General features: G+C 41.2%; 1 protein-coding gene across 1 annotated transcript; it reads right to left on the reverse strand.

The window, feature by feature from the left end:
* Positions 1-1,980: 1,980 nt before the first annotated feature.
* Positions 1,981-5,095, reverse strand: LOC104235585 (palmitoyl-acyl carrier protein thioesterase, chloroplastic-like). The gene is made up of 6 exons (XM_009789382.2): positions 4,269-5,095; positions 3,571-3,704; positions 3,379-3,492; positions 2,994-3,171; positions 2,831-2,899; positions 1,981-2,469 (listed from the first exon to the last, which is right to left on the reverse strand). The coding sequence occupies exons 1-6, from the start codon at positions 4,692-4,694 to the stop codon at positions 2,230-2,232; spliced, it is 1,161 nt and encodes a 386-aa protein (XP_009787684.1). The 5' UTR covers positions 4,695-5,095; the 3' UTR covers positions 1,981-2,229.
* Between the last annotated feature and the right edge of the window lie 10,645 nt (positions 5,096-15,740).

Consider the following 15,740-nt stretch of genomic DNA (forward strand, 5'->3'; position numbering starts at 1 on the left):
AAATGCTCCTATTAAAATTAAAGTCCCTGAAGGATAGAGTTTACTGTACGCATGAAGCGTGGTAGACCAATCGGTTCCAAAGGTAACAATCCTTGAAAAATAGTAGGAGCTAATGATCGAAATGATCATAATGAGGAGGAAATAAGCTCTAGAAGAGCCCACGACATAACATTTCATGAAACTCCCAAAAAGTTCAGGTACCTGAAAATAAAGAAAGTGATGAGATCTCCACAAGTTATGTCGCTTCGGAACTGACACAAAATGATCGTCGACGATACATTTAATACAATATAGTGCACAATATTGTAAACGATTGTGAGGATCGGACTAGCAGTCCAGACACTTGAAGATGTCGTACCATTTAGATACAAGTCTTAACCTATATGACTTATTTGGCTAAATCTATATGAAGATCCTTGAAGGATTGAAAATGCCCGAAGCATATAATTCAAAGTCTTGAGAAATGTACTCGATCAAATTATAAAGATCTTTGTACGGTTTAAAGCAATCTGGGCGCATGTGGTATAATCGCCTTAGTGAATATTTGCTGAAAGAAGGTTACATAAATGATGTTATTTGTCCATGTATTTTTATAAAGAAAATGGCATCAGAATTTGTTATACTTGCTGTTTATGTTGATGACATAAATCTTGTTGGAACTCCAGAAGAGCTCCAAAAGGCAATTGAATATCTTAAGAAAGAATTTGAGATGAAAGATCTTGGAAAGACAAAACTTTGTCTTGGTCTGCAAATTGAACATTTAGCAGACGGGATCTTTATCCATCAATCTGCCTATACAGAAAGGGTCTTAAAACGCTTTTACATGGACAAAGCGCACCCATTGAGTACACCAATGGTTGTTCGATCACTTGAAGTGAATAAGGATTTGTTCCGACCTCCAGAAGAGGACGAGGAACTCCTTGGTCCCGAAGTACCCTATCTCAGTGCAATTGGTGCACTAATGTATCTTGCTAATGCTACAAGGCCTAACATAGCATTTTCTGTTAATTTACTAGCAAGATATAGTACTTCTCCTACACGGAGACTCAAATATTTGAAACAAGGTTTTCATCAGGGGGAGTAAAATATGCGATGCACTCTTTTTCCCTTACTAAGGTTTTTCCCATGGGGTTTTCCTTATAAGGTTTTTAATGAGACATCTAGCAATGCGTCTTACTAAATATGTGTACTCTTTTTCCTTCACTGGGATTTTTTTTCCACGTGGTTTTTCCTAGTAAGGTTTTAATGAGGCACATTATCTTTTAATGAACATCCAAGGGGGAGTGTTATAAATATATTATATTATGGATGTTCATTTAGTACTCCGTTGTAAATAAGCTTCCTGAAGAAGCTTATCCATATGGGACTCCACCGTAAATATGTTTATCTATTTAGTACTATATTGGAAATAAGCTTCCTGAAGAAGCTTATCACTTCGGTACCCGGTTATGGATAAACATTACCCCCAGTAGAAGTTTATCCATATCGGGTATAATAAGCTTATCTTTTCAGTACCCAGTTATGGATAAACATTACCCCCGGTAGAAGATTATCCATACCGGGTATAATAAGCTTATCCATTCAGTACTCCGTTATGGATAAATATTGCTCTCAGTAGAAGATTATCCATATCAGGTACAGCAGCAACTTACACAGCAGCTTGTAGCAGCTTACACAACAGCTTGTAGTAGCAGCTTACACAACAGCTTATAGTAGCTTACACTGCAGCTTGTAGTAGCAGCTTACACAGCAGCTTGTAGTAGCAGCTTACGGAGCAGCTTCCTTTCTTCTATAAATAGAAGAGATTTCAGTTCATTATGTACATTAGTTTGAATTCGAATAATATATCCGTTTCTCTCTATACTTGTCTTTACTTTATAGTCTTTATTTCATAACAACAACATCCGTTGCTGTCATTGATTATATATCCGCCTCAAGAATCAAAAGAATTACTCTGTAGTTAGCAAGAATACAATCAAATGCCACAAATAAATATGTTTTCTTTTTAAATACAAAATGTGCATGAATACATACTAATAGTGTTCGAGTTAAAGGCAATAGGACACCAGCATCCATTGCCGAAAAAGTGGATCCGCTCCTGATCTAGAAGAGAAACAACTTATACATTCTCTAATTAATTACGTCGAAATAAAGAAGAAGAAAACGAAGAAGAAGATACACATTGCATACGAACGAATATAGAGAAGAATAACACTAGATACAATTAAGTCATTGCTTAGTCTGCCATATAGACCTGGCTCGAACGACCTCTGCTCGATCCTCTTCCATGCGAATCAGATGCGTGCATTCCATATCTGAACTAATTCCATCATTTTCACTAGCTGCTGCTGTTGCTATTTCTCTCATTGTTGTCATAGATTGCAGCACATTTGACAAGCGACATTCCCGTCGATACTCTAGTGTCAAGCTCATTAGGTTGTATTCTTCTAATACGTTTATGGGCACACTCTGCAGACGAAAATTGTTGTAGTTTTCGTTCAGTAACAGAATAATAGAATTTTACACTATCAAATTTACTTATCTGGACAGGTAATTATTCATATATAATAAGTGAGATTAGTACCATTACAAATAAAGTAAGTAACCTACTACACCAAGGCATATCTCGATAGTGCAAAAGGAACGGGACTTGTATCCTATAGGTTCGAGCTGTAGAAACAGCCTCTTGCAGAAATGTAGGGTAAGACCGCTTACAGTAGACCCTTGTGGTCTGGCCCTTCCCAGGACCCCACGCATAACGGGAATTTAGTGCACCGGGTCGTATAGGATATGCGTTTAAAACTGTAACAGCCTAGAGAAAGGATTTTACCTCCAAAATCCATCCAATATATTTGACATTGTTCACATGTTGATTTGCATCCATGTCGCTCCACCGTGGCTAAAATCAAAATCAGAAATGACTTGTTAAGGTTATACACGCTAGCTATATCGAACATCTTTTTCTTTTGGGGAGTATGATTTTAATTTCTTACAGCAAGGCCAGAACTGATAATTTCGGCGGTTTCATCGTTGAGTTTCTCAATCTTTTCAGAATCCGTTTGATCAGTAGGAATTGCGCATCTGTTGGTGTAGAAAGGTTGAACTTCTGCTTTGACCTGCTCAGGGATTTTTGATAACCTTCTTGTTTCTCTGTTCATTATCACCCATGTGCTGCAAAATACCACATAAATAATGTACGTATCTTTTTTAATACTCATCATTTTAAAAAGAAAAAAAAGACAGCTCGGTGCACGAAGTATCCATCATTCACGTAGGGCTCGAAAAGGGCCGCGACACAAGGGGGTGTGTTGTAGACAGTCTACCCTGATTCAAGTATCTTTGTCCGATCCATAACCTATAGTTAAAGTATTTATATACCTTGTTGCTTTTGTGATGATGTTGCGAGTGTTGGAGTCACGAATGATCCAGTCCCTCCTCATTCCATTTTTACCTGCTGCATCTACCCATGTATCTATTTCTACCACATCTCCCCTGTGGTGAAAAATTGCTACCTTTATCTTAATTATAATGAAAATATCAAGAATGGAAAGATTGAAAAAAGAGGAATACCAGGAGCTATATTGTTCAACTTGGATCTGTATGCGAGTGACCACCCATATGAGTTTTCTAAGACTCATTTCTCGGGTAGCCCCAAATCCATTACCACCCACCCCTGAGCTTGCCACATGATTTAGAGCTGTCTCCTGCAATATATTGTGACATTTTCGACATGAATTCTCCCATTAGTATTTAGCCAAAATAAATTCAAAAGAAGCATCCAAAGGCCAAAGGTGTGGTTTAAGTTTAATGAATTGGATGAAAACCAGAGTAGATTAAGGATCAGTGGCGAATCCAGAGATTCAAAAAGACACTACAATATCACACCTAGGATTTGACCCGTGATCAAAAGCAATCTTTGAGCCCTTTTGTCACTAAACTAAAACTTTTCCGTATATCAAGGGAATTCAACAGTTTATATATAACAAAAGAACTCATTTTTTCTCTATCTACATAGAGGATTCAATCGAACATTGTTATTCATATCTAGCTCCGCTCCCGATTGGGCTTCAAATTCCACTATAGAAAGAATAATAAGAGGTCTCTTCCCATCACCGTGAACCTATGTGAAGTGACTTACCTGATTATGTTCTAGTGGGAGGTAACATGCGCGTAATGATATAATAGTCAAAGGTCGTGCAAGCTGCCTCGACGCCACAATGAAAAAGAATTCAAAAAATAAATAAATTTAAAAAGAAGATAGGACCAACCTGAAGGAGATTCATGATAGTTTCCATGGTAGCAGTCTTATCAGGTCCAATTTCATAAGACCTAATCACAAAGGATTGTCTATACACAAACCTATTATCCACGAAATTCCCTAGTAGATAATTTGAATTATTTGATGATCCTTCTGTCTTCTCAACTACTACATTATTATCATTGCCCCTTTGCCCTAAATATGGATACTCCTCAACATGCACACCATTTATTTTCTTCCCATTAATTGTGTGCTGATTCCTTGAACTGCTCTTGCTGGCATTTGTCACCTTCAAATTCTTTCTCCCTTTACCTTTGCTAGGATTCAAAGATCCAAATTTCAAATTCTGTATACAAGCCAACCCTTCATTCTCCTGCTCTATTTTTGATAAATTATTCGGATAATGCAAGCTAATACCTTTGATCATCAATGCCATTTTACGTTATTCTTCGTTCTAACGTTAGTACTACAATATCATTCGTCTTCAAATAGAAAAAATAAACAAATAAATGAAACACATAAATTAATCTTGGTTAGGTAACCTAGGTATAACAACTTTGCAGGAAAGTAATATACATGAATGCGAGAGTGAGAGGAGTTGAATAAAAGGTAAAGGAAACGATAAGTTGTTTAATTAATTAAGGCTTGTTAATTATATGGAATTAAAGAGAGAGATATGTAGAGGAAAAGAAGGGAAGGGGAAGGGATTTTGCAGCTCAACCACCTGTTTTGAGTAGACAAGAAAAATTGGAGAGATTAATTTCTCCATCACAAGCTCGAGAAAAAGTAGTCGGTCTTCCTTTTGTGGTTTGCTTAAATTATGCTACCCCTTTGGATTTTCAAGTACAAGGATAATGGTTAAAGAAGGAGTAGTAGATACATTCAAATGGCTATTATTCTAATTGGTCTACGATTATCCCTTATATTAGGTGAACTAGGAGTAGTATTTGGACTAAACGATAAACATGATCTATTACTCCTCATTGACTACTGTATGGGCCAAAATTCATCTTTAGTCGAAATGATCAGTAAAGCATTCTTGGGGCACCACGCCGAAGTAATCTGGTTATCAGCAAAGGCCGTGGTCGATGAGTCAGCAAAATTGAAGTCGAGGAGACGTCATCAAGGACTAAGTCAAGCATGTTTGACAATTATAAGGGCAAGTGTTAAGATAGGACTTAATGGAGAATATTCTGAATTTGTACTGTTAGAGTTTCTAGGAACATGTTCCCTATAAATAGAAAGAGACATAGTTATAGGGGACATGTGACATTCATCTGTAAAAAACATACTTTGACTTAAAACAAGAGAATCAAATCTCATTGCTAAAATACAAAATCACCTTTTCACTGAGATTCTTGTCTATACTTTTCCACTAGATCGGAGAATAACTCAAAATTTTATGGATTGTCTATCATTCATCATTGTCAGAAAGAACATCCACTTATTCCATCCTTTCTTGGGTAATACATTCATTCTGTTTACTTAAATATCGTTTATTCCTATTCATTGATATTGAATGCTACATTATTGCCTTTGATTTCTAGAATATTTATTACATGCTATTGTCACTGTCCGACTATAACTACATAATATTTGTTGTTTTTTCAAGAACTCCATCTTAGGGATATTATTGTTAGCTAAGATTTACCCCTATTTATATAAACATAATTATTTGTACCAAGATCTATATTTTTTCGTCAAACAATTTGGCGCAGTCTGTGGGGATTTCTAAGTTAAATTTTTGGTTTCCTGTAGATCTACAATTAACGCAAGTCGCTAATATTAAAAACCCCTAAAATCTCCTTTCTTTGTGTATACAAAACCCTACATAGAAGGTAACCAACGAAAGCTGTGAAAACAGTAGGTGAGGACACGACGCCCAACGCGTCCCCTAGAGGTCACCCCCATACTGCAGCATAACAAAACCCAGCGGAAAAGGGGCCTCCACGTCTACAGAGGAAGGGACGCCCCCAACTGTGAAAAAACTCCTCGAGGTGTGGCTGAGCGACACACTAGCAAGCGTCCTCAACAAACCTACTCCAGGCATGACTGCAGAAAATGCAAGGGCTTGCACGATACAACAAACAGACGAGCAGTGTAACCGACCCCTCCCTCCAACAACAAGTATAACTCACAATGTTACTGATAGTTCATGTGACAATGCCCACACTGCCATTCTAAAGATGATGGAAGAAATGGAGAATGAAAATAAGGCACTCCAAGACCAGAGGAAGGAACACCAAGAATGAGTTGACAAGATACCAGTCGCTCCCAAGCTGCTGCCGAAAAGGGACGCCGACAGGTTCGTAGAGCAGCCGTATAGTGATGATGCAGCCATGCATGCCATACCAAAGACTTTCAACATGCCGCCCTACCTCAGGATATACGACGGAACGACCGATCCTAAAGATCATGTGACTCACTATGTCACTGCCGTGAAAGGCAATGACCTCGCCAAGGAACAAGTGTCCTCTATTTTGCTAAAAAAGTTTGGCGAAACCCTCACCGGAGGGGCATTAACATGGTATTCGCATCTACCAGACCCACCATCCCCCTCCCCCCCGCTATGAAGAAGGCCCGTCCAACCCAAGTAATCGGACTCATCGCAACGAAAGAGGTATGCCTCCATTATTATTTGCTCCCAATTTTTGTGTATCACCTACAGAAATAGTCTACGCTCTTGAGAAACTTGAAAGCAAGGGTAGTGGCACCAAAGATGAGATCAGATCCGAATACCAGAAAGTACGACGCCCTCTATGAATTCCCCTAGAAACGCGAGCACAAAATAGAAGATTACATCGCCCTCAGACAGGAAGTCGTAAATATGTTACGGCAAGGGCACCTCAAAGAGCTATTAAGCGATAAGGGGAGGACCAACTTTCCAGAAGCCGCGATCTCCAGCTTGTACCATCAACATGATCATCTACGGCGGCAACGATTCCTCTATCAATGGCATGAAGTTCACCACCACTCACAAACTCAAGCAGTCTATCACCTGCGAAAGGTGCGACGGACTCGAAGAAAGTATCATCTTCGATGAGTCGGATGGTGGATGATAGAAGTGGTGTATGCATTATCCATCCTCGAGTCCTTACCCAAATGAGGCTGGAGGATAAGATAGTGTCGCGCTGCATCACGCTAACCGTTTTTAATAATGTAGTTGAGTGAACATCCATGAAATTTCATTCCCTGTCTTGGCTGGCGGTGTGATGCTGGATACGACATTCCACATCATGGGCCAGGCCACTACGTACAATGCTATAGTGGGATGACCATGGACACACCCCATGAGAGCCATCCCATCCAGCCTATACCAAGTAATTAAATTTCCAGCACCATGAGGGATATTCAACATACATAGAGAACAATGCATGTCCCGAGAATGCTACCGCATTGCCTTGGGCAACACGACCATCCAACAGAAAAAAGACAAAGAAAAAGAGGCATAGAAATCAACAGGGTCGAGGTCGAAGCAAGAAGAGACCGAGGATGTCATCATGGATCCAGACGTGGTCGAGGCTGCAGGTTCGACCATAGAAGACCTCGACCCTATTTAATTGGACCTCAACGATCATAGCAAGAAGGCCTATATCGGCTGCAAATTTTAGGAACTAGGTAAATTCAGTCAATTCTTAATAGCTAATGCAGATTTGTTTGCTTTCAGCCATGCAGATATGTTGGGAATCCTAAAGGAAATCGCCACACACAAGTTAAACGTCGACCCATTCCAACCCACAGTAAGGAAAGTCAGACGTAAATTCAACTCCTCCATCAATGATGTAGTCTGCGAGAAGGTGGAAAAACTGTTAGAAAACGGCTCCATTAGAGAGTCGAAGTACCCAAAGTGGACTGCCAATGTAGCGATGATCAAAAAGAAAAATGGGAAATGGCAGATGTGCGTGGATTTCACAAACTTGAACAAATCATGTCTGAAGGGTTTGTTCCTGTTACCCCACATCGACCAGCTCATCGAAACAACAACCGGACACGAACTATTGAGTTTTATGGATGCTTACTCAGGCTATAATTAAATCCTCATGGAGGAAGAAGACCAAGGGAAGACCACATTTATCACCTACCAAGGAACGTATTGTTATAGGGTCATGTCGTTTGGACTGAAAATACGGGGGCTACTTATCAAAGATTGGTAACCAAGATTTTCAAAGACCAAATTGCTAAGACCATAAAGGTATATATAGATGATATGTTGGTCAAGTCCAAAAGGGAAGAGGATCACATCGATCATTTGAAAGAAACTTTCGACATACTCAGACGATATGGAATGAAGCTGAACCTGGAGAAATACGTATTTGGCGTAGCCCCGAGAAAGTTCTTGGGTTTCCTGGTATCCCAGCGAGGGTTCGAGGTCAACCCAGACCAAATCAAAGCTATCAAAGGGATACCAAAACTCTTAACCACCAAAAAACAAGTCCAAAGTTTGACTGGTCATATCGCTGCCCTATCAAGGTTCATCTCGCGGTCGTCGGATAGATGTCATAAATTTTTCGGTGTACTCAAGAAGGACAACAATTTTGAATGGACTTTCGTGTGCGTCCAAGATCTGTGAGAACTAAAGGCATACCTATCATCACCGCCCCTACTTTCAAAACTCGAACTTGGGGAGAAACTCCTCGTCTATCTAGCCGTATTCGATGTAGCAGTAAAAGTAGTCTTGATCTGTGAAAACAAAGGTACACGATCTCCCATATATTATATTAGCAAAACACTCGTTGACGCCGAGATGAGGTACCCACACCTCGAAAAATTGGCTCTGGCCTTGGTCGTAGCTTCGCGGAAGCTTAGACCCTATTTCTAATACAACCCCATCTCGGTCGTCACAACTTTTTCCTTGATGAGCATTTTGCATAAACCCGAGCTATCAGGGAGGCTAGCCTAATGGTCCATCGAGCTAAGTGAACACAATATCACATACTAGCCGTGAATGGCAATAAAGTCTCAAGTGCTCACCAACTTTGTCGCCGACTTCAATGCTAAAATAATGCCTGAAGTCAAAAGGGAAGCCGTCCAAACTTCCCTCCAAACACAAGACCTCTGGGTCCTATACACCGATGGCGCATCCAATGCATTAGAGTCCGGATTGGGACTCGTACTCAAGGTCCCAACATGTGAAGTAATTTGCCAGTCTAAAAGGTGTCAAGATATAACTAACAATGAGGCCAAACATGACGTCGTTATTGCACGGTTAAGGCTAGCACTTAACGGTTGAAACTCCGCTGTGATTCCCAGTTCGTAGTCAACCAAGTCATAGGGACTTCCCAAATCAAGGAACTAAGATGGAAAAATACTAGATCGAAATCTGCAAGCTATTGTCTGAGTTCGATGAATGCCAGCTCAATCAAATCCCACGAGCACAGAATGTCGTGGCAGATGGCCTTGCTAAACTAGCCGAAGCTACTAAAAGCATCATAACCGCAGATAAAAGCGTAGTCCACCTCCTCAAGTCATCACTATACTAAGTTGAGGTAAGGACAATAAACTTAACTTAGGACTGGAGCAATCGTATTAACGCATATTTGCAGGACGAAACACTCGCAGGCGACAAAAATGAGGCCAAGAAACTGAGAATGCAAGTGGTCAGATACAGTCTACTTCATAGCGACATGTACAAGATAACTTACGGCGGCCCTCTGGCAAAGTGCTTAGGCCCGAACCAAGCCCAGCGCGTCCTCGAAGAAGTACATGAAGGCCATTGCGAAGCACACTCCGGCAATCGAGCATTGGTCAGATGCCTCATACGGGCGAGATACTACTGGCCCACCATGAAAAAGGTTGTCGCAGACTTCATTAGGAAATGCGAACAAATTCAAATGTACGCCCCATTTATTCACCAAGCATGCGAACACCTCCACTCTGTCACCTCCTCTTGGCTGTTCATCAAATGGGGAATGGACATCGTGGGCCCCCTCCCAGCAGGGCGAGTAATGTACAATTTCTTTTGGTTTTACTAACTATTTCTCTAAATGGGTGGTAGGAGAATTCGCCTAAATACGGGCATGAGGTAATCACCTTTATATGGAGAAACATCATATGCCATTTCGGCCTACCCAAGGAAATTAGCTTTGACAACGACCTCAGTTAACAAGAAAGAAAATTGTCGAATTCTTTAAGAAATGACATTTCAAGAGGATACTCTCAACCTCATACCATCCAGTGGGAAATGGGCAAGCATAATCCTCCAATAGGTCCATACTAAATATCATGAAGAAAAAGCTCGAAGACGCCTAGGGACTATGGTCGGAAATGCTACCAGAAGTATTATGAGTCTATCGAACAACTACGAAGACGAGCACATGAGAGATGCCTTACTTTTTTGTCTATGGGACTGAGGAAATAATACCGGTCAAGGTCGGAAAACCCATCCTAAGGTACTCCCATGAAAGCGGAACAAGCAAACAATAGAGGCAAAAAACATACAAGTACAAAAAAGAACACAAGGGAAAAAAACAATAAGGAGCAACTTTTATATTCCATAAATTGTTCACAGAGGCTCGTGAAGAAGCCAACAAAAATACACAAAAAGATCAAAATAGAACTACTAGTCATCGCCGTCATGACCATCAGTGCCCTCGCCAACTTGTCCCTCAACAGCGTCGCCACCCTGACCATTATTACCCTCGCCTTTGTCGTCTTCGCCCTCAGGATATGCGGCATCATACCAGGCATTCTCCTCGAGCCGGTCTACGCTCTCGTCCCCCTCGTCTGTAGACATGCAATTTTTGACTCTCCCCGAGATTTTATACTTTATAGCATTTAAACAATTAGTTTAGGTTTAAATATAGCCAGTTTAACTAGTTTTGACTCTTTTACTTTATTTTAAGAACAAAATTGAAAATTACAAAAAATAGTTCCATATGTCTCTATTTAATTCATGTATTAGATATTTTTAGAAGGATATATTACTTTGAACCTATTTTATTTTAATATAATCTTTAAAAATACCAAAAAAATAGTTTCAACTTTAATTTTTAGTTTTATTTTAAATAAAATAGTTTATTAAAATCAATTAAGAGTTATTTTATATCTTCTGATAAGTATTTTTAGAAGTAAATTAGATTTTCAGCCTTTTTTTAGCCCAATTTTGTAGGATTTATGAGCCCAAATTGAATTCTTACAAGAGGCCCAAGTTAGACAACCCACATCCTAACCCTACCCTTTTATTCTTCTCCCATACCTTTACAAAACCTTAGACATTAGAGCTAACCCTAGAAAAAGAACCCCACCACCAACCGTCACTCCAATCTCCCAAAAACCTTCCAGCCGCCCACCCTAGCTACTTTATCTCCATCTTCAACCCCCAAAACCCAAAAAAACAAAAAGAACTACTCCATCCGCCGCCACCCTCCCAAACCTGTCGGAATCTGCTGCCGGCCACCGTCACTCATCTCCAAAATTCCCCTATCCCTTCTTCAACCTTGAAGACAAAAAAAACCTAGACAAACACACACAACCGCACCCCCAAATTAATGAACCAGGCCTCCTTCTTCACTTTCGTCGCCGCCGTTTAGATCCCTTCCGCTGCCAGCTGGTTCGTCGTCGTTTCCCACCAGCCAACAGCCTACCATCGCCGGTGTTACCTGAAAAAAAGAACGTGAAAGCTTAAGAGGGCAGAGAATGAACATCAAAGAATTTGCGTTATTGGCGGAAGTTAACCAGTCAACTCACTATACAAAGGTTCATTTTCGTCCATGACAATTCTTCGATACTCTGAACTTTAGTTCTCGCTCTCTTCTCTATCGCAAATCTGATGGCACAGTGTCGTTTGCTTCTGTTCTTTGCCGCGTTTATCTCTATTTTTGGACTCCTCCATGCCAGTGCCGGTGATGCCGATCCGATTTATCGGTGACCCGTTCGAGGTTTGGTTTTAGCTCTTATCATTTTATTTCCGATCGCAGTCCATTTTTCTGGTCAGTTGGCTAGCATTGGAGATCTTGCATTCATTGAGGTCCATTTCTTAACTTTGTTTTTTAATTAATCTTCACTGATCCTCCGCATGTGTCTTGATATGGAATGAAATTCCAATTTGATGTTGGTTTACCCAGTTGTGTGCATTTGATGTTTTATATTAGTTTCTTATTGGCTTGGTTTGTTGATTAATTATAGAGAAGCAGGCTATTTTGATTTGAATTGAAAGAATGAGGCATTAAGGAATCATGCAGTTTGGATTTGTGGAATCGTTGGTTTAAAGTTGATTTGGGGTCGGAGGTTGAATATTATAAGGCAACCAAAAGAAATTGGGTTGTTACTTTACTTTATTTACTTTATTTTTATGACATTGTTCGCTAGGAGTATGACTAGGCCGACCACACCTGGGTAGGCAATCTTTAGGATTTCTGTTAGTTTTAAGGTGAGAGGTTGTTCCCTTAGTTAAATTTATCCGGGGAATGCCCCAAAGGATTTGTATATATTTTATTCCGTGGAATGCCCCGTAGTATTCTGTAATTGGATAATTTAGAACTTTAATTTTTCTTCTTTTAATTTTCCTTCATTTAGGTGGGGACGACCTCGAGCCTCTTTTGATTGTTTATTTTCTTTTTGTGTGTTATAATCTCAATTCGAATATTTTAAAAGCCGACTAGACCAAGTATGCAACCGTACTAGCTACGGGACTTGGGGAGTGCCTAATACCTTTTTCCCGAGTCAAATGAACCCTCTTACCCGAATCTCTGGTGTAGACTTAGTTTTGGAGTCCAAAGTGTTTAAAAAAAATTATTTTTAAAAAACGGTGACCTGACACACTGAAATCAATATCAGGTGGCGACTGTGAGTTAATCCTTTTGAACATAATATTTTGTCACTTTTCATAATTGAAACCGTTCGAGCTTTACTAAATCTTTTTTATTTATTTAAGAGAGTTTAGCGAGGTTTGTAAAAAAAGGGTGTGACATCGTCCTCATCAGCCTTAAGCGTAGCGGCATCATACCCACAAATGACTCGAGCTTCACGAGACTTAACAAAAACATCTTCGAGGGGCAGCCTCAGAAACGGATCCCGCCACATGCAAATCTCGAAAGACATCTAACTGGGCCTCAGATTGAATCCACTCCTCATATAACTCCCGAGGAACATTGGGAAAATCTGAAGTGTGGGAAGAGGACGGCTGTGCCAGCAATTGGGACTTCTCGTCCTCTAGAGCAACAACTCGATCGTAGAGGCTAGAAGTCTCTCTCTCCAACTCCCTAATCCTTTCATCGAGCCGTTCTTCTTTGAGCCTGCCGTCGTTAAATCAATTTCTCGCTCGGAACGGAGAGTCCGCATCACCACCTCAAAGGACTCCACCTTCCTCCAAGCCTCCGACCACACAGAATCTGCCTTCTCTAGCTCCCCTTGCTTCTCAGCGACCTCGCCACTAAGAGCCTCTGCGCTAAATTGACATTCCTCAAGCTAGTCGCGCAACATGACTACCTGAGCTTCGAGATCACTGCACTGGACTTAGACCCCCTTGCTGAGCTCAAGTTCTTCCTTTTTGATCCTCAACATCCCCTCCAATACGCTGCACTTACCTACCATCCACACTAGTTCCTCGTCTCTTGCCTTCAAGTCTTCCCTCAGTTGGCGCACATCGCCGCCTTCACGAAACTGGCGTCTAAGCTCCCAATACTTCTCGAGGCACCTGAAGTACTTGTCCTTCAATTTCACATAGATATCTTTACGCCTATGCTCCCTATGAGAACTCTTAATTTCTAAGACGACGTCTACAAAATGAATAAAGGAAGTTAGAGATTACGAAAGAACAAAACCAAAGGAAAACAACTAATAGCAAATGTACTTATCCGAAAGGCGAGGCCAACAATGTTGTTTGATATGGAGTTGTCATCTATAGTCTTGAGGGTTGTACCCTCGATCTCAGAACAAAGAGGGACAATAGAAGGGATAATCTTCTCGATGTCCACAAGAAGATTACGATCCATCGGGATCGTAATAGTCCTCAAACCCTCCTCCGACCTCACTTCAAGCTGAGTAAGCCCCTTGTCGATCATCCTTAGCGCGTCTACATCCATGTTGGAATTGGATCCAACATCCTCCTCAACAACAACCTTTCTTCTATCATCGACCGAAGAAGGTATGCCCGCCGCAACCCTAGAAGACGAGGCCTTTTCACTTCTTGGAAGAATAGGGCCATCACTGACCACCATGCCTTCGACCGTATCCCCCATAGGTCGTATATCCATATCCTCCAAACAAGTGGCCTCGGAACTAGCCTCCAGGCTCTCCCCAATATGCACTATGGTCGTTTCCGGAAGGACAGAACCACAATCTCTTACATTGGCGGCCACCGACCTCTCTCCCCTGACGTCCACTGCCCTCCTCTTACGAGGTATCAAATCTCCATCACCTAGAAAAGGTTTGTTGTCCCCTTCTATGAGAGAATATAAGGGAGAAGCCGGGGTCTCCATGATCGAAGGAAAGACAGATTCAAGCACAACAATAGGAGGGACTGGGTCAAAGGCAGGATCAGTCGCAGCCGAAGCAAGGGCAGGAGCCGAGGGCAAGCAGCTTTCCTCTTTCAAAATGCGGGTGCAGGAGCTCTCGACCACCTCGAAAATCCCCTATCCGAAGCTAAGAAAACACAAGGAAAGGGAAAGGTCAACAAAGGTAGACAAAAAATGAGTTAAGACACCGGTGGTAAAAAGAACTTACCAGTCGAAGGGAGAGCAGGCCCAAACTTCTTAAAAAAACTTCGCCATTCACGAATCCCTACTGTTTGAGAGAGGAGCCGATCGACCCAGTCAGAAATGTGAGCAACCAAAGGTGGAGGCGAGGTCTTGGCTGCATAAGAAGAAGACAAGAGGTCAAAACCAACGACAAAGCACAGGGGAAAAATCATCTACATACGAGTAGGGAAATTAGGTACTTACTAGCATAATTCCAAGCCTCAGGAAAACCGTTGATGTTGGCCACCACGTCTTCGGTTAAGAAGAAGAACTGGAACTGACGACTGGATTTGTCGTCCATCTTCACCACCAAACACTTTCCCCCTCGATGGCAAAGATTCAGCATCGTTCCCCTATAAAAGCTAGGGGCGAACAAATGTATTAAGTGCCGAAGTGTCAACTAGACCTCGGGTAGCTCGACAAACTTGGTAAGCATCTTTATAAGTTTATAAACGTATGGCACAAGCTGAGCTGGGCAAACACCGTAGCAGTGACAGAACTCCTCGACCAACGGTAGGAGAGAAAGGGAATAACAGACTTGAAAAGGATAAGCGTAGAGGGCACAGTACTCGGGGCGGTGAACCTACACCGTATCTCCCATAGCGAGAATCAACTCGAAATGAGCGGCAAGGCCGAATTTGGCCTTAAGCTCTGCCAACTCCTTTACCGTCATCACTAATCGAAAATCAGCAGGTACAACCTTAGAAGCTTTGGTAAAATCGGATCTGGAGTCAGGGATGCGCGGTACTATTTCCTCCACCGACGAGAAAGTTTCATCCTCAATGGCAGTAGAAACACTCTCCCCA

Source organism: Nicotiana sylvestris, chromosome 3 (genome assembly GCF_000393655.2).
Source record: "Nicotiana sylvestris chromosome 3, ASM39365v2, whole genome shotgun sequence".
NCBI classification, from domain to species: domain Eukaryota; kingdom Viridiplantae; phylum Streptophyta; class Magnoliopsida; order Solanales; family Solanaceae; genus Nicotiana; species Nicotiana sylvestris.